The 23,566-nt window shown below is 50.1% G+C and overlaps 1 protein-coding gene across 1 annotated transcript in view; it reads left to right on the plus strand.

Annotated features, from left to right (window-relative positions):
• The window catches only part of GALNT14 (polypeptide N-acetylgalactosaminyltransferase 14), a 179,656-nt gene that overhangs the window by 101,289 nt on the left and 54,801 nt on the right, over nucleotides 1–23,566 (plus strand). The window contains exon 2 of the mRNA XM_006767571.2: nucleotides 14,925–15,094. Coding sequence (XP_006767634.1) covers nucleotides 14,925–15,094 — 170 coding nt within the window. The remainder of the gene's footprint in view (nucleotides 1–14,924; nucleotides 15,095–23,566) is intronic.

Raw genomic sequence — 23,566 nt, forward strand, 5'->3', positions numbered from 1 at the left:
GAATGCAGGCATCAGTGGGTGCCCCAGTGTATGATCTATGTAGCTGTTAGTGGAGGCTCTGAGATGGGCTGTCACTTCCTTATCTCCCCACTTGCAGCCAGGCATTGATTTTGTACCAGAGCCAGACTGGGTGCAACTTTCCTGGATACCAACGGCTCCAGTCTGGCAGAGGGGCCCCTTGGGGAGCCACTTCTCATGCTTGTCAGGCATCCCAGTCTGAGCAGGACTGAGACAGTCCCCTCGGCTGCCCCGGGCAGGGAGCCGCCTTGCCCAGCAGGTGGCCGGAGTCCCTGTCGCCTTTCCTCCCTGAGCGGTGTTGCCTGCACTGTAATCACACAATTATGATGCCATTAAAATGTCACATTTGGAGAAATCCATATAAACAAAGCATTAACAACCGCTTGGAAATTGTAGTCTTTACCACTAATGACCTACTTTCTCTACACATCGCGCCCTCCCGCCACTTGCACTCGGCTGCCTCTTCCCCCAGTCTCGCTTCAGAGACAGACCAAAGGTGCAGTTGTCTCTGCTGCCTGGAAAGCCTTACTGTTGAAGATACTGGGAGAGCTTCCTTGATGGGGTCAAAGACGCCCAGGCTAGGGGAGCCCAGTACTGAGCACTTAGGGAATGAAGCGAGAGGATGCCACGCCCAGGCAGATCTAAGATCTGGAGGATGGAAGGACTGTCGGAGAGAATCTGGTCCTTGGGAAATTGAAGGAGGAGGATGGTGTTGAAAAATCTGAGGGGTAGATTCAGGCCATTGGCTCTGACTCCCTCCTTTTGGGAAGAGGCGGAACCTGAGACATGGTGGTCATTCTCAGGGCATAGCACATTGCGGGAGGGGTGTCCTGCCTAGGGGCTGTGGGCCAGAGAGCCTGGGATCCCCACTGCTGTGAGTGGAGGTGAGAATGTAAGTGGACAATAATTTTCACCCCATTTCCCAGCATAGTGCTCTGGAAAAGTTCAGGTACTAGATTTTCTTTGTCACCAGAATCTAATCTTCATGCACTAAGGAAGTGGAGTATTTAGAGGAATCTTGTGGTGAGTGATCCTGTGAAGTAAAATGCAAACCAAAACAGCTCTGGTGAAGTGATAATCTCTTTGCAATGTATCTGAAATGCACATCCAGTTCCCATACAGTCCCGGCTGTGATGAAAATGAGAGTACGTCTCATTCTGCGGCAGCTAAGAGAAGGCTGCTGTGGACGAAAAGAAGTTGACTTAGAGTGCAGGAGACATGGAAAGGCCACTTTGGCTCACTACATGCCTATGACAACTCAGGATTAACCTATAGAAGAGTTAATGTCACAGTTGCCTGATGAATAGACAAGAATGATCAGTGACAAGCATATCATGTGGGGAGCAATTATGGGTGGTTCCTAAGGTGGGGGAATCTCCCCCATGGGTCTTAATTACATAGCAAATACATTATAAACCCCTTTTGGGGGGAGACTTTTATTTTTTAAGTTTATTTTCATTGCTGAGACTATTACAGATGTCCCCATTTCCCTCCCCCTTTGCCTACCTCCACCTAGCCCTCCCCCCGAGCCCTCTGGCCATCACCTCACTGTTGTCTGTGTCTGTGGGTTATGCACATATGTTCTCTGGCTAATGACCTTCTTTCATCCAGCTCCCTCTCCCCTCTTCCCTCCGACAGCCATCAGTCTGCTCCATGTATCCATGCCTCTGATTCCATTCTGTTTGTCAGTTTTCTTTGCTCATCATTAGATTCCACATCTAAGTGAGATCATATGGTACCCGTCTTTCTCTAACTGACCTAGTTCGCTTAGCATGATAATCTCCAGCTCCTTCCATGCTGTCACAAAGGGAAGGAGTTCCTCCTTCTTTACTGCTGCATAGTATTCCATGGTATAAATGTACCCAAGCTTTTTTATCTGTTCATCTACTGATGGGCACCTGGGCCACTAACACTGCTATGCACATAGGGGTGCATATATCCTTTCTAATTGGTGTTTCGGGGAATCTTAGGATATAGTCCCAGAAGTGAGATGGCTGGGTCAAAAGGCAGTTCCATTTTTAATTTCTTGAGGAAACACCATACTGTTTCCCACAGTGGCTGTACCAGTGTGCATGCCCACCAGCAGTGCATGAGGGTTCCTTTTTCTCCACATGCTCACCAGCACTTGTTGTTTGTTGATTTATCAATGATGTTGATAAATCCCTTTTTTTATATCATGCAAGATGCCCTGGAATGGTTTCATGCTGTGCTATAAAGATGGTCACTAGTAGGACAGGCGCATAGGATTTCTCCCAATTTTTCAGCTGATTGTCTTTATCACTTGCTGTATCCCCTGCAGCACTTAATTTGACCTTGGCTGAGGTGGGCATCCCACCCCCACCCGATCAGCAGGCATGGCACCCGGGTGCTGCGGGTCTGCTTTTGACACAGAAAGAGCCCCTTTCATTAAAGAGCCAGCCAGCGGCCCCCATGCAGTCCTGAGAGAAAAGTCATTTCAAAGTCACTCGCTCCCACCCCACACCTACACATTCAGCAGCTGACCTAGTTTTGAGGGAACCAGAGGGTATCTGGATGTCACCGTATTTATAGAGTGGATGGAAAATGCGCTAAGCTCTGGGCCCTGGCTGCACACAGTGTCTGGGAGATCTTGCCGGCAACTCAAGAGCTCGAGGCTTCTTACTAATGTGACCTCAGGGGAATGAACGACAGGGCTCAGGGGATACTGGAATCTGAAACTCTCTTTCTAACCAGATCCCAGGTGAGCACCTCCCGGTAGGGGGTGGGAGCGGGGATTAGGGAAGGTGCTTCCAAGCTACCCTCAGCAGAAAGTGTAAGACCGAGCTTCTGGTGGGCCTCCTCCCTCCTCCCTCCTCCCTCCTCCCCTGGGCAGTGCCAGGTCTGGAAGTCTCATTCCACCAATGACCCTTTGCCATGTGGGTTCCGGTTCAGGTTGTGACAGAGTCCACCTGCCTGGTTTTAATCCCAGCACCTCCACTCACTAGTTGTGTGAACTTGGCCGAGTCCCTTTAGTTCCTCAAACCCCGGTCTCCCCTTCCGTAAAATAGGGCTCATAGTAGCGCCTGCTTCAGGTGTGTTCTCCGTAGTCAATGAGTGACCTGTTTAGGACAGAGCCTGGCACAGAGTAAACTCTGCCAAACTGTTGGTTGTGCTTGTTGTTCTGAGTCGTGTCCGGTGTGAGAATTGATCACCTTTTCTAGTCCGTCCTTCCCATGGCTTTCCACAGCTCCCTCCACCTTTTCTCCTCCACGGTCATCTTTGCCTGAGTAGCACCCAAGGGAGAGGTGAACACGCTGCACACCTTGCTGAACACATTCCTTGTGAGCGTAGCTGCAGGCAGGACTGGCCACGCTAGCCCCCAGAAGCCAAGCCCCAGGAGGCCTGGAGAGGACCCTCCGGGAGGATGTCAGTGGAGGAGAAGGGGCCAGTAGCTGAGCCGGGAGACCTGACAGATGTCCAGGCTCCTTGGCCAGGTGGGAGACTTGGTTCAGGCTTCTGACCCCACTTCTAAGATCCCCAGGTCTCTCCCCTTGATTGCTCAACCCAGCTTCTGCCCCCACCTCCACATGCATAGAAAGGGGTTAACACAGAGACCGCGCGAAGCTCAATTTCCAGCCTTCTAAGCTGGTGATAATCTTATGCATTATGCTTCGTAAAGCAGTTTTCTTGTCCTATCGTTTGCATGTCACTGTGCTCACACTGAGATGGATCGAAAAGACCTGCTGAGTCCCAGGAAACATCGGTGTTAATAATGACCGTTGCTTTCATCACAGCCGGACAGTAGATGATGGATCCAGTCCCCCGTGGATGCTGTCAGAGACCCCATGGCTGCCCCCGGCAAGGAAGAAGGGAAACATAAATTGGCTGACTGTAGATGGCATTTTCTCTCCATTAGCATTCAGTCCCCAGAAGAAATAATGGTAACCGCAGCAATGTTGACGATAATAATATGGTACACACGCATTCTGTTGTGCCAAGCAATTTTTCATGTCTTATCTCATTTCTGAGATCTCGTTCTGCAAAATTGCGTGGGGTGAAGATTAGTATTGTTCTCGGGACGGAGGGAGGAAGGAAGCGACCACAAGAGGTTGAAAGAACGTGGGGAGCAGAGCCAGGCTCGGGACTGGCTTTCCAGTCTCCAGTTCTCTCACGGCCTCCATGGGACTGTAGAGAAGAATTACAGGGCCATCCTACTGTTGTACTTCCCCTTCCCTGCCCAGCTCCGCCCCCGCTGCCCCGCATTTATTTCTTCCAGGTGAAATTGGCTTGAAATGTAGCAGGGGCCCCTTTGAAGTAGAAAAGAAGTCACATAGTATGAGCATTTTTCCTTTGGTTTTATTGTCCCCTCTTTTGTCTCTCCCACCCTTCTTTTTAATCCATTACTGTCCCTGGGGTACAGAGCGGATGGAAAATGCAATTTGGTGGCCTACAGGCCAAATTAGGCCCACGGGCATATTTTATTTCACCCAGAGGGAGGTTTCAAGCAGTGTAACTGGCAGTCATTGGGCAGTAGTGGTACTCGCTTACATTTTGTTTCTCAGTGACCCTGAAGGCAGGTTCATTTGTGACCCCTGCTAGATATCTTGGTTCGGTAGGGCCCCTTGAAAATTGCTTGCCTCCGTCGCTCTTCCTGAGGCTAAACAGCTTTCTGGTGATGCTTGAAGGTATTTCCTGGCCCGATGCAGGCGAAGGTGGAGAGAAGAGACTGATTTAGAGGGAGCCCGCTTCTGTCGCTGAGAAATCAAAATCCTCTTTCTAGTGTTATTTTTTTTTCACTTCTGTTTCTAGAAGTGGCTTCCAGTGGGGTGAGCCTCTGACTACCAGGTCCCATCTCTGTCCTGCTGGAGGCCACTCTGGCCATGTTGTTGGGCCACCCCAGGAGGAGTTGGCCTCCCTTTCTCTTGCGCCCCGGCCCTGGGAGGTACCACACCATCAGCCTTACAGACCTGCCCTCCGTCTGATGAGGTGGCCCTGCACCCCCGCCAGCTCCGCTGTCCACACCAGACACGGCATGTTTTAGCCTTCAGCTCTGTCCAGCGGGAGCCTCCCTTCCTGAGCCCACTTCTCCACTTCTGGTTCTTCTTTCCCGAAGTCCAAGCCCTCTCTTTGGTCCGACCTCTCAGTGCATGCTGTCCTCCATGGTAGGCAACCCACCCTCCTGTGCCACCATGCAGACCACCAAACCCTCCTTCTCCTGGGCCCCATGTGCGTTCCTGGATCTCTCCGTCCTTGATCTGCGGTTCTCTGGGTTCCAGAGCTGGAGGGACAGAGGCTTCTCGGGAGCCAATGATCAGCTCCAGTCTTTGAACACAGAGAAGTGGGTGCGGAAGAGGATGGTGTGGGTGGGGCCGGCTCTTCAGTCCCCATGCTCACCAGCACTGGGAGCGGCAGGAGACTTGGGATGCCTGTCCCCAGGAAGGAGCTCTGGGCTTCGCCTGTGGTGGTGGGATTTATAGGGCGTCGGGTTGGCAGGAAGCAGACACATCAGCATTTGTGCTCACACCTGGCACGTGCAGGGGAGCCAGCTGTCTTCCCAGGCACGCTGACGTACACTTCCCTGGCACCTCCCTCCATGCTAATTAGTAAGCAAATTAATCTGCATAGAGGGTCCAAGTGGTGTGAGTTTCTTTATTTCTATTCCAGAAACAAAAACCGGGCTTCTGTCCATTCGGTTAATCACATTATATTTTGCAGTTGGAGTTTTCGGGCAATTATAATTATCAGAACTTTTCTTCTTCCAGAAAGCGTGAGGCATCCCCCAAAGCTGTGTTTGCATGTAGCGTGCAATTAGGATATAGGTGGTGAGCGAGTATATCAGGGCAGTGGCGGGGAGGACAGAGCCAGGCGGTGGAGGCCCCCGTTGTCAGAGACTAAATGAGACTGAAGCCGGATGGAGAAGAAGCCAGCATTCTAGAAGGCTCTAGCCTCGGCGTCCAGGCGGTCAGACCCTCCAGGGGCTCAGAGAGGCCACAGCGCTCGGCTCCCAGCATTATCTAGGCACCTGGATTTCAAGGGAGGGCAGGCAGGATGAGAATCAAAGTGGGGAAAAGAGACAGAAGGAGGTAGAATAGAAGAGTAAACTCAGCCCTGCTGATCACATGCTACCTCATTTGGTCTAAGAAATAGCCCCTTCCCCCTCTATTATATGTCCATTTCATCTATCAAACTCTTTAAGGAGTGACTTTCATATAATTAATACCAACCATTAAACTACAGCATTGAAGAAGCAATTGCCTAATTCTGAGGAAAATTTAAATGTATTAGCAGCACCGAGATAAAATGGATGCTAAAGAGGAGAGAAAACCCTGCAGAAGATAAATAGAAAGCCAAGTGGGATATTGACTTGATCCTTCTCCAGTGCAGGGTAATTTGGCTTCTAAAGTGAGTTAGATCATAATAAATTAAATTTAGATTTCTGCACATCATTTAAATAACTCCCCAGACAGAATTGCAGTGAGAGGAAGAGGTGATAATACATGGTGGAAATATTACAATGAAGATCTTATCTAATAATCTGTAATTGATGTGCTGTCCCCAGATGAAGGAAAAAGGATTTTCCAGCTCTTTCCTTTGTCATAAGCTCAGGTGGCGATGGGCTGGCTTGCCCTCCTCCTGTGTTTGAGTTTGTCTTGCACCCTGGGGGGCGTCTGTTAGCAGCAGCCATGCTTTTCCCAGACCATGCACTGTAGGGAGGACTGACAGCAGCCGATAGGCTATCCTCTCCCCTTTAACTGGCCTTCGGAAAACTGAGGTCCGTGCTCAGCTAGGGGGACAATAGAACAGTATAGGAGTGAGCAGATACTTTGACATTCCCCTGACTGCCCAGTGGGACAACACTGACCCTGTGGATGAGTGCACCTTCTGGAGATGTGGAAGGAACATCAGCTTTGAAGGCAAAAAACCTGGGTTAGAGTCTCAGTAGTTAATTATCTATGTGGTTTTGTGCAAGCTCCTTGAACCTCAGTTTTCACATCTGTGAAATGGGAACAATATAACAGGCCCGCCTCCTTCTTAGGGATAATACAAATGACACATTTCAGTAAAATCCTTTGCAGATTATACACATTTCCCTTGGGCTGGTTTGGTATTGAACTTTAATCATTTTAGTTTCTAAAACTTACACTGGTTCTTTTTCAAAGAACTTTTGTTCTTTGCTAATTTCATATTCCATATTTTAACCATTTTATCTGCAGTTATGCTTTATTTTATTTCCTGTATTTGAAGTCCTTAGAATATCAAAATATATTGTTTCTAGTTTCCGCTGACTCCCCCTTACAGTGACTTGTTTCCTCGTGTGTCTGATCAATACTCTCTATTGGGTTTCATCACTTGGTGAGCTTTGTAGGAATCCCGGGAGCCTGAACTGGAGATGCTTTTCTCCAGATAGGATTTACATTCGCTTCTGCTGGGAGCCCTGGAATTAATTGACCTGGGATCATTCCTACCCCTTCTTGGCCTCGGTTATGGAAGACTCAGGTTCAGATTTTCCACCCTCTGGGACCCTTGACTTTCCCAGGGGCCTTTCCCCTCCGGGCAGCCTCACCTTTCTGTACTTAGCATTCAACTATCATAGCCCTGATTTCCACACCCTGTATTTTCCCCCAGCTTCATCCCTCCTCTCACCGCGAAGACTTCCCTTCTAGAAAACCCAGCAATGTATTTACAAACACATTTGTTGTCATTAATGCAGGATCTAGTTGTAGTTTAGCATGAGTTCCCTGGAGTATCTGGTCTGCATGGTGCTAGAAGCAGAAGCCCCAGCGGGTGAGGAGCAGGGACACTGGAGCGGTCTGGGGGAGCCAGAGGCTGTGGGCACACATGGGTGAGAACTGCAGTGCCACAGGGCTGCCTTAGAAACGGGCTCTGTGGGCTTTGAGACAGACGCTTCTCAGTGGTGCGAACTTCGGCAAATCATTTATCCTCCTGTGCCTCAGTTTCCTCACTTGGACGTTGGGAATACAATTTTCTATTGCATGTTAGGCTTATGAGAATGAGAAATAATTTGAAGCCCCCCTTGCGCATGGCTTCCCTGACAAGGGGAGGTGCGGTGGTGAATTTTGTGTGCCCAATCAATGGCGGTGGGGGGAGGGGGAGATGGAGGAGAGCATAGAGGGGATAAATGGTGATGGGAAATAAATAAAATGGCAGGCTTCATCACAGGCCAAGCATTTCCACACAACAGCTTCTGCCTAGGAACCTGGATATCCAAGTTAGACTCCATCGTGACATGAGCAAGGTCTCCCTGGTCAGACCAGTGAATGAAAGGCTTTGCGGGGGCGTCTGAGTTCCTTGATGAACCCCATCTGATGTCAGTTGGTCTAGTTCTTCTTGACCCTTTGGTGTACTTTTGCATCTTTCTGTGTCATTGTTTCCGAATTGTAAGTATCAGCTGGTGGAACCAGAGAGTGGAAGGCGTGGGAGACACAATAGTTGCCACTAAATGTTTGAAAAGATTAGACTTGTATCAAATAGCATTGTGGATTAATTCAGGCCCCAAAGTGAGAGATTACCAGGAGGCAGATTTGGCTCAGTAGTAGAAGGAAACTTCTAGAAGCTGCAGTCCTTTGAAGCTTGAAGCTTGGAGGGGCTACGATGGGACCTCTGTGTCCCTGGCAGACCCAGGAGGGATGTCCACTGGACAGTGGAATGGTAGGCTGGGGTTTCAAACAGTGAGGGGATGGTTTAATCATATCATCTTTAAATAATCTTTTACGTCATATTTCTTCTTTTTAAAAAATATTTTTTATTGATTTCAGAGAGGAAGGGAGAGGGAGAGAGAGATAGAAACATCAATGATGAGAGAGAATCATTGATTGGCTGCCTCCTGCACACCTCCCACTGGGGATCAGCCCCCAACCTGGACATGTGCCCTGACCAAGAATGGAACCGTGACCTCCTGGTTCATAGGTTGACGCTCAACCACTGAGTCACGCCGGTCGGGCACGTCATATTTTTTCAGTGGTGACCTCCTCCCTGTGTTAGCCTAGCACAGTGATGGTGAACCTATGATACGCGTGTCAGAGGTGACACACGAACTCATTTTTTTGGTTGATTTTTCTTTGTTAAATAAATGGCATTTAAATATATAAAATAAAAATCAAAAATATGTCTTTGTTTTACTATGGTTGCAAATATCAAAAAATTTCTATATGTGACACAGCACCAAAGTTAGGGTTTTTCAAAATGCTGACACTCCGAGCTCAAAAGGTTCGCCATCACTGGCCTAGCACATTCCCACCTTCTGGCAAGACCGTGACTACAGACTTTTCGTTCCTTGGATGCCAGGAGGAAGCCTGCTGCTGGGAGGGGAAAAACTGCCCAGAAAGGAGAGTGAGGAGCAGGTGGGGTGATGGTGAAAGGGGTACAGACATCCTCTGAGGGAGAGGGTCCCTGAGCAAAGAGAGAACTTGACTGAGAAAAATGATGGGAAACACATAGATCATCTTCGAAGATGACCCAAGACAAGTGGTAGTGAGGCCGTGACAGGCAGTGCCACCTAGTGGTTGAGAACACAGGAGCTGGAGCCGGGCTGCCGGAGTTCAAATCCCAGCTCCAGCACACACTTCCTCGGTGACACTGGGCAAGTTCCTCAGTCTCTCTGTGCCTCAGTTCTCCCCATTTATAAAATGGGGACGGTGCTATCGGCATCTGTGATGGTGGGGATTAAATGTAAATATTTGTGACATGTGATAGGAACCCCTAGGTGTGAGCTGTTTTATTATTGGGCAAGTTTGAGAAGTTTTATTCAGGATCCACACAGGTCAGTATAGGACCGAAGCCTTATGAATAGATAGAGATGTTCTTGTTTTACAGATGCAAAGGGAGAGAATTGGGACAATTCAGGAGAACTGGTAGTACCCAGCTGGGGAACGGGGGGAGTGGAGGGAATGGAAGTAGTGGGAAATGGAGGCACTTCAAAACCGAACAGAAGGGCAGCCTTACACCCATGTGTCCTGAGCCAAATATCAGCTTGGAACCAGAGTGTGAGAAAACAGGCCAGGAAAGGGTGGAGGAAAGGGAAGTCGAGATTTCTCTTGGAAGCATGGTGGGAGCAAAGAAATGAAGCAACTTAACAGATGTGCTTCAGAGCTTTCGTTTTGGGTGCCAAGTTGTTTAAGCTGCGATCTTGGCCAGGGGTTTGGCTGACTTCATCAGATATTTTCTATTTAAAGGGATGTTTTCCATTTGTGGCATGTACTTATCGTATGGCACGGCCCCACCCCCCGACTCTAGAATGAATAAATTATGGTTAGAAAGCTAAGTGGGGGCTTGCTCCAGGGCATGGCTGGTGGTGAGGGCCGCCCGGTAGCAGGCACAGTGCTGGGGCGGGAGTGCGTGCTCATTGCCCAGAGGAGGATTGCTTCTCGCCCTGGGAAGGTTCGTGAAGGGGTAAGTGCCATTCGCGTGCTTTCCTGGATGGTCCTGTGAGATAGGAAGCAAGTGGCTACAATGTACTGCACTCTCTCTGCACCCTCAGATGCTGGTCATGGGGCCTTGACCTGTGGAGCTTGGAAGCCAACCCCACACTGTACTGGAAGTACCTGGGGAGTCAGTGCCCCTTCAGAAGTTCCAGGAAGCCCACAGCAAGTCCATTCGGGGGGCAGGCAAGAAGAGAGTGGCTGGCCTTTTCTGTGGGCATGACCCCAACTGACCCTCGGGGGATGGGGCGTTCTCTGCCCACTCACCCTAGCAGAGAAGATGCCCCTCATTTCTGTCCATGAGAAGACAGAGCAGACCATGGCCCTGGGATGCTCTGGGGAGGCTTCCATCAGCGTCCCTTCACTCACTAGCTATCAAGCTTGGGCAAGCCACCGAACTTCTAAAGCCGATCCCTCCCTGCACAAATGGGCTTGTGTGCGGATTCTGTGACAGTTGTGCAAGCTGCTTGTAAAACAGAAATTGCTGCCTGGCCGGCGGGGCTCAGTGGTTGAGCATCGACCTATGAACCAGAAGGTCACAGTTCGATTCCCAGTGAGGGCATATGCCTGGGTTGTGGGCTCAGTCCCCAGTGTGGGACATGTAGGAGGCAGCCGATCAGTGATTCTCTCTCATCATTGATGTTTCTCTCTCCCTCTCTCTCTCCTTCTCCCTCTCCCTCTCCCTTTTCTCTGAAATCAATAAAAATATGTTAAAAAACAAAAACAGAAATTGCCATTCAAGTGGTAGTGGTTTAATTTTAAACACACGTTCACCATTATTTACTATGTCCAGATATCGTGATAGGAAGCTCTCCCTGCAACACGTCCCCCCTCCCCCCACCCCGCAGTCAGTGGATCTCAGAGCAGAAGAGTGTGGCCCAGCTTGTACATGTGACCATTTGAGGGAGCAGCCCCCACATCCCCTCCCCCCCAGGACAGCTTAGTCCTGACTGCTCAGGTCATCTCTCTTGCCAGCTTGGCTGCGGCTCTGGCTCTAGGCTCTCTAGGGGCCAGAACCCCACTGAGTTCTCATGGCAGCATCTCCAAGGAGGCAGATCCTGCCAGGGAGGCTTAACAGCCTAAGAATGGCGATTGGCAGGCTGAGCAGATCACCCAGCCTCATGCCCTCTTGGCCCTGGGCCTGGTCTAGTGGGAACAGAGAGCAGGGGATGACGCCAAGAGGTTGGCTGCCTGCCTTCTCCACCTGCTACTCTCGCTGACGCTGGTCCATCCATCTGGGCCCCAGCAGGGCCCCCGCTCAGGCTGCCCTTCCCACCAGGTGAGTTAACTGAGGTCACCTCCCAGTTGGCCTCCTGCGGTAGCTCCCTTCCCCCCACTCCATCCCACATGTGGCCGGAGACATTTTCCCCTGACCTGCTTCAGACAGGCTGAGTTCTGGAGTTTTCTTTCACTCCTGCTCTTTGCCATCCCACTCTGGTCTCCCCATTCCTGAGCTGCCATTTCCTGAGCAGATTTTCCTCCTCCAGGCCTCCCTGCCTTGTATCTGGATTTTCACTGCTCACGTATTTCCCTCCCCGTCTCCCCTTACACAGAGTAAAATTCCTGCCCAGCCTTCCAGCTCTAACTCACTTGACGCTTCTTCCAGAAGGCCCTTCCCATTTGCTCATGCCTGGTAGAGGCGTTAGGGGCGCCTTTGTGCATGTCTGCAACCCAGCAACCCCCTCAAGGGCAGGGGCCTCCCATCTCTCATCGCCCCTCAGAGCACAGAGCGTGGTGGGGCCTTGCAGCATATTAGAGAATGGCAGTGAATTACATCGGGGATGAGCCAGCAGGAGGCGGTTCAGGGCCCCGTGGTCCGTGACTGGAAACTGGGAGGTCGGGATACCCTGCGGTGAAGTTCCAAGCACAGGTGACAGCTGTCAGGCTGTGACATTGCATAGCACCGGCTCGGGAGTTTCACACACACACCCGAGTTCCTCCTCTGTAGCAACAGTATCACAAGACATTAATAAATTCAATTATTGGATAAAAATCACTGATTTCTAAAGCTTCATTTTGTGCTATTAGCAGGAGAATGCTGTTTGAAAAGGAGATAACGAGAGAAAGAGAGATCAATTACCAGATAAGATCAAGTGGCGCCCGAGGTACATGTGCACACTGGCAAGCGGCCCCTCACCTGCCACATGTGGGCCAGGCGCCTGCACTGCGGTCTGTGCACCTGCTCTGGGCCTCCTGTCAGGTTCCCCCAGTGAAGAAGGGCATCCTGTCAGTGTGGGAGGGGCGGTACCTGGGCAGCTTTGGATACTTGCCCAGCAGCTAGGCTCTGTAGCACCTAAATGAGCATATCCTAGGTACGATGCCAGACCCAGGGCCCCAGCGCTCCCCCCCCCGCGTCCCGTCCCCCCTGCCCCCCTAGATTCCAGTTCAGACCCTGGTCAATGGGTTCTCCCCAGAGACTCAGCGTTCTTTTGACTTTGATGCGCCTGAAAAATCTGAGCTTGGTTGGATACCGATGGGCTGTCACCTCGGGGTGACAGAGCTAGTGGTTGACATGCAGCTTCCGAGGCCCTGAAGCCCAAGCCTCCAGCTGGCTTTGCAGAAAGGCTCTGTTGGCTGCGGAGCTGGTGTGGGTAGGGCAGATGAGGCAGCCCGGGCTCTGACGGGAGGCCTCCCCTCCTGGTGAAAATCTCTCCTCCTCCGCTATGCAATGCACTGGAGGGCACGGGGAGAATGAGCTGTGCTGGGGGCTCTGCAGTCTCCGTCGGGGCGACCTCAGACAAGCCAGTCACCTTTGCGGAAACCTTGGTTCCCGACTCAGTGCAGAGGGTTTGGGAGAGGATGAATGAGATCATGAATAAGGGAACCACCTTCTGCCTTCTAAAGCGCTATCTCCCCCTATGGTGAGGGTTATGACTTGCTCCCCCATTGATGCTTCTTAACAATAATCACAGCGCTGGCCAGTGTTTCTAAGTGGTTAGAACATCGGCCCGTGCACTGAAGGGTCATGGGTTTAATTCCCAGTCAAGGGCACAGACCTGGTTTGCAGGTTCGATCCTGGGCCCCAGTCGGAGTGCACATGGGAGGCAATTAATTGATGTGTCTCTCTCCTTTTAAAATCCTCTTGTACTGATGTTTCTCTCTTTCTTCCTCCTCCTCCTCCACCTTCTGCTTCTCCTCCTCTATCCCTCACTCCCTTCCACACTCTCTAAAAATCAACAGAAAAAATATCTTCCAGTAAGGATTAACCAAAAAAATAAATAATCACAGATTCCTGGGTTGGGGGAAGAAAGGGACACATAGGGTGTCTGTCCAGTGGGTAGCACACCATTCTATTATTATTAATTAACTAATTAATTATTATTTTTAATCCTCATCCAAGGATATATTTTTTCCATTGCTTTTTAGAGAGAGTGGAAAGGAGGGAGGGAGGGAGGAAGGGGGGAAGAGAGAGAGAGAGAGAGAGAGAGCGAGAGAGAGAGAGAAAAAAAAGTCGATTGATTGCCTCCTACATGAGCCCCAACTGGGACCAGGGAATCTAACCTGTAACCTAGGTAGGTGCCCTTGACCTGGAATTGACTGCTTAATGCCCTTTTGTGTATGGGCTGACATTCTAACCACTGAACTACACCGACCAGGGCAGTAGCCCACCATTTTACATGGATTGCCTACTTGTTGTCACCGCCTACCTATGGGAATGACAGTCACTGTGGACCTACTATGTGCCATCTCATGGGCTAGCAGTTCCAGTCATGTGTTCTCAAATTACCCTGGAGAGGTGGTCTCTGGAGTCCAGATACTAAAGTTCATTTCCTAATTGTGGGATATTGAGCAATGCCGGAAGCCGGTCCATCCTTGCTGCTTGACACAGTCGCTGCAGGAAAGAAACATCTGCACAGCATATGTTTCACGGGACTGGCGTATATAGCATACTGTTCTTAATATGTTTGCTCCCCTTAGCACTGTGTGTTTTAACCAAGGTCACCTCTCCGAGAAAGGTTGTTTCCCCAGGTAGGGATTTTCCCCTGAAGTCAGGATGTAACAAGACAATAAACGGCAGAGCTTCTCTGGAGATCCAGACCAGAACTTGGCTGGAGATCCTGGCTAGGCTGCTGATCAACTGAACGCTGTTTCCGTGTCATTCCTTCTTCACCGACTCCGTCCACACCTTTGGGGACCCCTGGACCTGCTGGGTTTGGACCCTGGCAGAGCAAGATACTTAGCCAGGTGAGGCTGTCTCCTTACCTGCATATCGGGAATGTGAGCAATATCCATCTCATAGAACCTCTATGAGAAACACACGAGACCACGAGTGTAACAGTCACAGTGCAGCACCTGGTGTATAGTGCTCAGAAAATGGTCGCTGCCCTTATGGTCGTTCTGTTTACTTTCGTTGCTGATCGTTTTATCAACATCCTACCTCTGGCCTCATCTCTGAGCTAACCTTCCCCGAACAAGCCTGGTCTCTGCGGTTGGGCACTGACAGACAGACGGAGGGGCTGGTAGAGGGCTGGGAGCCATTCTCACAGACTTCCTGTTCATGTCACACAGATTTTGGATGCTGACTGGGATGACCTGTGGGACCAGTTCGACGAGCGGCGGTATCTGAATGCCAAAAAGTGGCGCGTGGGTGACGATCCCTATAAGCTGCATGCTTTCAACCAGCGGGAGAGCGAGCGGATCTCCAGCAACCGGGCCATCCCGGATACTCGCCACCTGAGGTATTCCTCCTTCTCTGTCACTCTCCCCCGCTCCCTGTAGTGAAGACACATCAACAGCAGGCTCGCTTTGTGTGGTGCCCGGCGCCAAACATTTGTTGCCAGTTGGTTGCTGGAGGGTACACATATGATGTGGTAATTCACACGATTTGTGCTGCTCATTGTTGTGAGAAGGTGGGAGGCCCCTTTCCCGGCAGCAGGGACTGGAAGTCCCTTGCAAACAGAGACCCAGGGGATGGACTCAACCTAGAACATCCCCTGCTGCTGGCCTGAAAGCTTCGTAAAGTCAGAGGCTTCTAAAATCCCCTAGCACTGATCCTGGCCCTTGGTGTCCAATAGAATTTTATTTGAATATTAGGCTATTGATTTCCCTGAGCAGAGATTACAGATAGGAGAACAGGGAAGAGGGAGGAGACAGAACGCTGAGAAGCCCCACTGGGTCTCAGTCTGCTGGTGCCTCTCTTGTCCGGAGTCCAGGTGCCAAGCCCAGAGGGGCAAAGAGACGCCTCCTGGCCAGGAAAGGAGCTGGGGCCTCTGGGATCGGATCACCCTGTTTCCAGTCATGGCTGTGCCATGCACTTAGCTCAGGGAAGGCACCAATGCCTGGCTTCTCTGGATTGCAACTTCCTCTTTTGAAAAATAGGGATAAAAAGAACAATTAATGATACCCACCTAATGCGATTTTTGTAAGGATCAAATAAAATACATGTAAAATACTCACTCCATAGTAAATAGTCAAAACATTTCCATTGTAGTTAGTATTACAGGGCATGAGCAAGCTGACACTGCAGGGCCTGGAATGGAAGGGGAGAGCTCTCCTGAGAAAACTGAAGATGCTCAGGCAAGAGATGCACCCAGACCCCAGGTATCAGGGAGGAGCACTAGGAAGATCACTAAGTTGTCAGGAGTGGTGGAGGGCAGGGAGGGACAGAAGAGAGTTTCAAGGTTGAGTTCAATGCTAGAGAAATGGGAGCAGTGGAGTGAAACCCATCATCTGGGCATGGAGTGTGGACATGAGCATGAGCCTCAGCAGTTTTCAATCCCAGCCTCCTTAGAAGAGCCACATGGCAGCTTTTTAAAAACGCTGATACCCAGACTCAGACCAGCTAACGTCTCTTGTCTAAGCTCCCCAGGTGATTCTAACGAGTCAGGGTTAAGAACCGCGGCTCCAGGTAGGTATTTCTCACACTTAAATAGGCAAGCTAACAAATCATGTGAGGATGTTGTTTATCTCTGATTCGGCATATTTGGGGTAGGGTCTGGGGTCTACATTTCTAACAAGCTTCCTGGCAACGCTGATGCCACCGGTCCTTGGAGCACACCTTGAATAGCAAGGACTCAGAACAACAATTCTCAAAGTTGGTTCCACAACCTAGCAGCCCAACAGCAACTGGCATCATTTGGGAACTAGTTAGAAATGCAACTAGTTCCCAGAACTACGGAATCAGAAACCCTGGGGGTGCAGACTAGCAGCCTATATCTTGACAAGCACAACAGGTTATTGTTCTGATGCCCGCTCACGTTTGAAAACCACAGGGCATCAGCTTATTCTTGTTTTTGTGGGTCAGATGAAGTCTACGGGTGGACTGGTCCAGCTGGAAGACTCAGGTTTGAGTAGAAAGTAAAGGCCCTGGAATAAGGCCACCAACCTCCCCACGTGCTGCAGCCCTCTTCCTCCAGCCAGGTGACAGGCCTTCCGTCTCAGGCCATGTGCTGACCTTTGGCTTCTCTGGTTCCTTCCTTCTTCTCCCCCTTCTCCCAGTCCCTTCAACCACAGACTCTCTACATCGCCATCCTCCAGGCAGCTGACATCACCGTCACCAAGAAGCTCCTACTGTGGGGCCACTCCTGGACAGGTGGCCATTGGTCCACCCTGGACTCCTGGCTCCTTTGTGGGACCCAACCCCATTGGTACAGGCTTTCCTCCCCCGGCCCTCTTTTCTATTCCCATCATGCCTTGCCTCTAAGGTTCTACTAGTTATGACACCAATTGCCCTGTAGGGGGAGTGCTATTTGATAACATCCTCAGTGCCTGGTGTGTGATAAGAATTCAATAAATGTTGTTGAACCAATAATGAAAGGGAGAGTAAGAGTGGAAAGATAATTTACTTCCCCCTCCCATCTGCTGTCTGTGCAAAGAGGAGAGAGGAGCTAAAAGGCGCCTCTTCCTCTTATCCTTCCATCCTCAGGGTGTTCAGATGAGGGATCTGGAGAACAGAATCAGTTAAAGGGAAAAGGCTTTTTCCCTGAAAACGTTCTCATTACTGAAAAGAGAAGAGGGAAGACACAGCCTGTGGGAGGGGTCTGAGCTTATTAAGCTTACTTCCAATTTTCTTACCACAGTAATTGGATTCTGATTTATAGGACGCGTTTGGACAGCGCCTGGAACAGAACTATTAGCTGAGCATTAGAACAGGGCTGCCGAGAGAGGGCAGGCGCTGGGTGAACCGCCTGGGGATCCAAGATGCAGCAGGTGGAGGGAGGACGGGGAGAAGGAGGGATATGAGGGGCAGCTTTTCACCCAGCAGGCGGCTGTGCTGATCGAAAAGCCTAGTGCATTGCAGGGTGGAACCCCTGCAAGCAAGTCATGGTGTGATGTCATGTGTCAGGAGAAGCCCCAGAGAGGCCGAGGGCTTAAGTTCCTTGTTTGGAGTAGGGCAGAGTTGCCACTCTTCCCTTGGGCCTTTGCCCCATGGAGCCCACGGTATTTTGGAGGCAGCCAGTTTGGTATAATTGGGGAGAGGGGTAGGAGAAGATAAGACTGGGGCAGCCATCAGACTCCACTTTCCCAGGGCTTAAGGGGTACATGGGGTGGGCAGTGAGTGAGCCCACACACAGGGTGGTTTGGAAAGCGTGCATAGTTTCCATTGGATCCCCTATTCATTCCCCCTTTGGGTTAACGACCTCCCCTCACCTACCGCACCCCTTCTATAATGTTTGACATTTGCACCTAAAATTACGACCTGGTGTCATCGGCCTTTAGACACAAGTTTGGTGTGTCTGGGTATCGCCCTCTTCCCAATTCAGTCCCTGTGAGAGGAGTGGGGATGAGGCAACCAGCAATGGCCTTCCGCACTTCCCTGCTCCTCTCCTGGCTGTGTCTTCTCATCTGTAGTTGGATTCGAAGCCTCATCATTCTGTAAGTCCCCGCACAATTGTAGATCAGTTCACCTTCCCATGGTTGGTCTTTCCCACCCAGATATTTACACATATACACACACACTGCTCTCCCAGCCTGCCTCAGGGCATCCTAACTCTAAATTGCCCCCCTAAGGCCCACAATTCTGTTAACACCGATGAAAGCTTTAACTTCCAGGACACTGCCTGGGTCCTGTGGGGCCACAAGGAGGAATCAGTTGTGGCCACCTATGTCCGGGAGAGGGGGTGGTATACCCTAAATAACTTACAATGTAAGGGAGAGGCAGCATCTAGCTGGGGTGGGTCTGAGAAGATGTCCCAGGGGAGTCCTGCTGTCTATAAATCATTGACTGACCCAACAAACACTCTTTGATGTCCTGCCCTCCCGCCGCAACTGCCCCCCCCCCCGCCATCATGGTGACAACAGCTGGACCTGCCATCATCCAAGTAACACATAAGACATCTGGCAGTCAAGAGTCCCTGCAATGGGGCACACCTCTCTAGGAGGGAGGAAATATTTTGATGAAGCAAATGTATATTTTTGCTGTCGCCCAGCAATACTTATTATGGAGTTGCCTTGATTGCAGGGGAGCAGGTAGCAGGGTGGACTGAGCCCAGGACCGTGAGGACCATGGCTGGGAGGAGTTGGAGCTGGGAAGCCCCACAAAGTCACCTCCTCCTGGCCCGGCTGCTGTGCTTGTTCCCCTCAGTACGTTCTCCCGGCCTTCGCCCAGCCCAGTGCCGTGCTAAACGGTTCAGACAGCGGGATGCCTATTGCTCGCCTAGAGGGAAAATTCCACACTTCAGTACATCTCACTGGGAGGACATTTTTCCTTTGCTCCTTTTCATCCTGGGCAATGAAGGAGCCATGGCCCAGCCTGGGCCCGCGTTCCTCCCTCCTTGTATTTACTCAGCTGGAATGGCTGCCAAAGATCATCATCATTTCTTTCCTTGTACTCGTCACTTAGCCGTAATAGGATAAAAATCTTTACGGCTGGAACAGCTAAGGATAAAAAATGTTCATATTCCCTCCGAGTCAAGGCTGCTCCACCAGCTCAGCACAGAGTCGGTGATGCCACATCAAGGTGGCGGGGAGGGGAGGGAAGGGGGGAAACCCATTATAGACACTTAGCTTTTGCCAACAAGCTCCCGTCTGCTGCATCCTGGCCCCTCCTGTGCACCGTTTCTCAATAATGGAGTTTGTGAGCCTGTTGGCAGCGGCTCTGAGTGCACTTCACCCCAGAGCACCTCAGCCTTTCGGGGAGCTTTGGGAGGGGGCAGCAGGAAGAGTTTCTGAACATCCTGGAGAACCCTGTCTGCTGCCCCAGGTAGCTGTTTGAGCGCCATCAGGGCCTTGGATTGGGTCCTCACCAGGGTGGGGCCAAGAAAGACCACAGAGGCCCTAGCTGGTTTGGTTCAGTGGATAGAGTGTCGGCCTGCAGACTGAAGGGTCCTGGTTCCATTCTGGTCAAGGGCACATACCTAGGTTGTGGACTCAATTCCCAGTAGGGGGTGGGCAGGGGGCAGCCAATCGATCCTCTTTCATCATTGATGTTTCTCTCTCTCCCTCTCCCTTCCTCTCTGAAATTAATAATATATTTAAAAAGAAAGAAAGAAAAACCATAGAGGCTGAGTTAGTAGGTACCTCTGGGCCAGGATTCTTTCACTCCCAGTCCCCTGGGTCTCTACTTACTGCCCCTCCCGCCACTACCTGCTCTGTGAGTTTCAGACAAATTTCCCCAAGAGGCAGCTCAGCCTTTGAAAGGGGACCAGTCAAGAAAACCTGCTGAGAATTCATCTGTACAAACCTCATTCATCCATTCATTTTCCTATTGATGTGCTCATTCATTCGCTCAACACATTTATTGAGCACTAACCACATGGCAAGCTCTATGCTAGGAATTGTTCCCCACTCCCCAGGAGCTCGGGGACTAGTGAGAGAAATGCCTTGGATTGTGGGTTGATGTAGGGGAAACTTGGGGTCATGTTATGGCAAAGTCTTGAATTCAGAGTAAGGAGCTTAGAGTTAATTCTGTAAACATCAGAATGCTTTGATGTTCGTACTGTCATTGCCTCATCATCATGATGATACCGGAACTGGTGAGCAAGAATTCTTCCTGGGGCTGTGTCTCATGGAATCGAAGAATGAAGCTGCGGACCAGACGCATTCAAACAAGGCAGGGGTTTATTGCAAACAAACACAGGCTACCGGCTCTGGAGGGGGATTTAAATGGGCTGCCCTGACACATTCTGCTCTTCCCCTTATAGCTGCTAACGGCCCACTCTTTGTCCATCTGTGCCATTCTCTATTAGTTCCTGGCCTTTTTGCAATATTTTGTTTTGCACTTGCAAGAAAAACATCCTAGTTTTAGAACACCCCGTTATTCTGCTATCCAACCTGTTTTTCTGCCATCCTGTTTCTTGCAAAACACATTTTTTTGTTTGTTTTAGCTGATTCTACAATTCATACTTCTTCCACCCCCTACCCTATCTACCTAATTCTGCTTTCACTCCTTTCAATGACAACTCCAAGAGATGCCCTGAGGAGCACGCTCCTGCCAGCACCACATTCTGGGAGCTCCTGCCAGGGGATGGGGACAAAGGTAGGACTGAGCAGAAGTGTGCCAGGCAGCAGTGATGTACCCTCAACCCCAAGAGACGGCGGGCAACAACACAGTACCAGCTTGGCTTGAACTGAGTGCTCACCCTAGAGGTGGAGATTAATGTGGGATCTTGGCTGCATCCTCAAGGAGGAGGTATTGGGTCTTACACTGGGGAGGTTGTTGTAAGGTCAGGTGGAAAGGATGAGAAGCAAGAATTGGTCCTGAAGAAAAAGGAGCTGGTAGGGACCTAGAAAAGGGGTCTGTCCACCACCCCCAAACTAAGTGTTAGGTTTCAGGATTGAGCACTAGCACTGGCCGTGGAGACTTGGGCAAAGAGCAAGACTACTAGCAGATTAACCACATACCTAGATAAGGAGATTCAGGATCAGAGAGGTTAAGGGACTTGACCAAGGCCACACAGCTAGCTAGTCAGTGCTTGGCTAAAACTCAAAATCAAGTTTTCAGATTCTAGGTATTTTAGTGTCCCCCCCCCCTCAAATTTATACATACTTTGAATGATTATAAAGTCAGTATTCATTTGATTATAAAGTTATACCGTTCATTTCCAAAATTTAAAAGAATCTACAGAAATGAATAATTTTTTTGTCAAAGCCTGTTTTCAAACTGATGACCATTCTGGTCCAGGCACTGCTGATAACTTGAAGCAATGGAATCGCAAACATCAAGAATCATTTTGTTTGATATTTGTGCACCCTCCGCTCATCAACTGTTGCTGGTTTTGTACCATAAACTTGGACATTTTATGTATCCCCATAAAAACAGTCTAGTGCAAGCATATCAAACTCACAGGCTAACACAATAAAGGAGGCATGCGGCTTGCGGGCCGCGAGTTTGACATGCTTGGTCTAGTGGCACGTTAGGATAATTTTTTCCCCCCCAAAGCTTATTCTGGCTTCACCCGTCATTTCAAATCAGTTAAACCTGAAAAGGAGTTAAAATTAAGTGAGTTATCAGCTGTTAAAGTGTGTATACCTTTTTGGGACACTTTGAATAATGATAAAGGCAGCGTACAACTTCAACTGTGTTTTCAAATTTCCAGTAGCATTTTAGGGTGCATTTCCTTTGTTCCAAAGCTTTGACTAAAAAGATGGAAACGTCAATTGAGCTACCAGCTATTAAAATGTGTGTACCTGTTTTGGGGACACCTGTATATTATTCTGTCATAAGCATAAAACTCCTGTTATGTCCAAGTTCACTGAGTGTGTGTTTGTGTGTGTGTGTGTGTGTGTGTGTGTGTGTGTGTGTGTGTGTGATTTGCACTTGTGGGACAAGGAGAAGAGATGATGCATGAAGATTTTGAGTTTCCCAGTTGGGTAGTTTGATACGTCTATTGTAGCTTTTAGCTTTGCTTGGAGGCACAGATACAACATATATCAATTAGCTTTTGTCAATTGTCTTTTCTGGTTCTGTCACCAAGGCCGAGTTCTAACGGGCGGGTAACCCAAGGAGAACCAGTGCCTTTGAAAGCTACGAAATGGCCTTAGTTCAGATTTCCCTTCCTCCTCCCTGGGTTTGCCTCCTTTATGACACATGGCCTGAGGAAAGAGGCAACGGAAAGGTGTGGAAAGAGATAGAGAAGTAAATTCATAGCCCAGGATGGAAAGCTGATTTGGAATTAAATAATTCCCATGAAAAGTGCATCCTGAAAATGAGGGAGTATAAGGCTATTAGGGATTTATCAGGAGAGAAGCACTCCACACACGTGTTTTCATGGAGCTTATGTTTCCCAAGTGAGCAAATGCCCCAGCCGGGTGGGTGGGCCACCCCGGAGGAGACCATTCCCTTAAGTTAGCCTTGGAACTAAGCCCTCACCCGGGTGCTCAGGGCCGGTAATGCCAGGGGAAGGCGGCGGAGGAGAGGCTGGGTTTGCACTCTGCATTCTGGGATGTTGTCTTTAGCGCTATGGGACTCCAGGGTGGCTGGAGTGCTCGGGGGAGGAGAAGGCATTGTTGCTGCATAGTACTCCTTTGAGTCTAGGATATCGCCTGACCCTTCAGCAATCTGCTGCCCCTTTCCTCCTGTAAGAAGAGAGAAGTAGCTCCGAGATGGTTATTAAGGTCACTTCCAGCTCTCCGCTAGTTGGAAATACTTCTGTCCAGGAGGACGTGTGCGAACTGACTTAGGAGCTGAATCCGATTGGAGGCTATTTCCAGATGCGTGACTCCCCCAGCTCAGCGCAGCTCCCCTCCCCCACGCCCTGGCTTAATATTTCCCTTCACACACCTCCCTGCCCCAACAGGACACAGGAAAATGAGGGAGTTTAAGGCTATTAGGGATTTATCAGGAGACAAGTACTCCACACACGTGTTTTCATGGAGCTTATGTTTCCCAAGTGAGCAAATGCCCCAGCCGGGTGGGTGGGCCACCCCGGAGGAGACCATTCCCTTAAGTTAGCCTTGGAGCACCCAGGTGCTCAGGGCCGGTAATGCCAGGGGAAGGCGGCGGAGGAGAGGCTGGGTTTGCACTCTGCATTCTGGGATGTTGTCTTTAGCGCTATGGGACTCCAGGGTGGCTGGAGTGCTCGGGGGAGGAGAAGGCATTGTTGCTGCATAGTACTCCTTTGGGTGAGTATATTACAATGTATATAACTAATCTACTGTTAATGCTCATTTGGGGTTTTCCGGAGAGGGGCTCTTATGAACCAAGCCGGAAGGCTTTTAGTCTGTTTTCTCTTCTGATTGTTTTGTCCTCTGTCTCAGCAGTGTGATAAAGG

Source organism: Myotis davidii, unplaced genomic scaffold, assembly GCF_000327345.1.
Source record: "Myotis davidii unplaced genomic scaffold, ASM32734v1 scaffold238, whole genome shotgun sequence".
In the NCBI taxonomy this organism is placed as follows: domain Eukaryota; kingdom Metazoa; phylum Chordata; class Mammalia; order Chiroptera; family Vespertilionidae; genus Myotis; species Myotis davidii.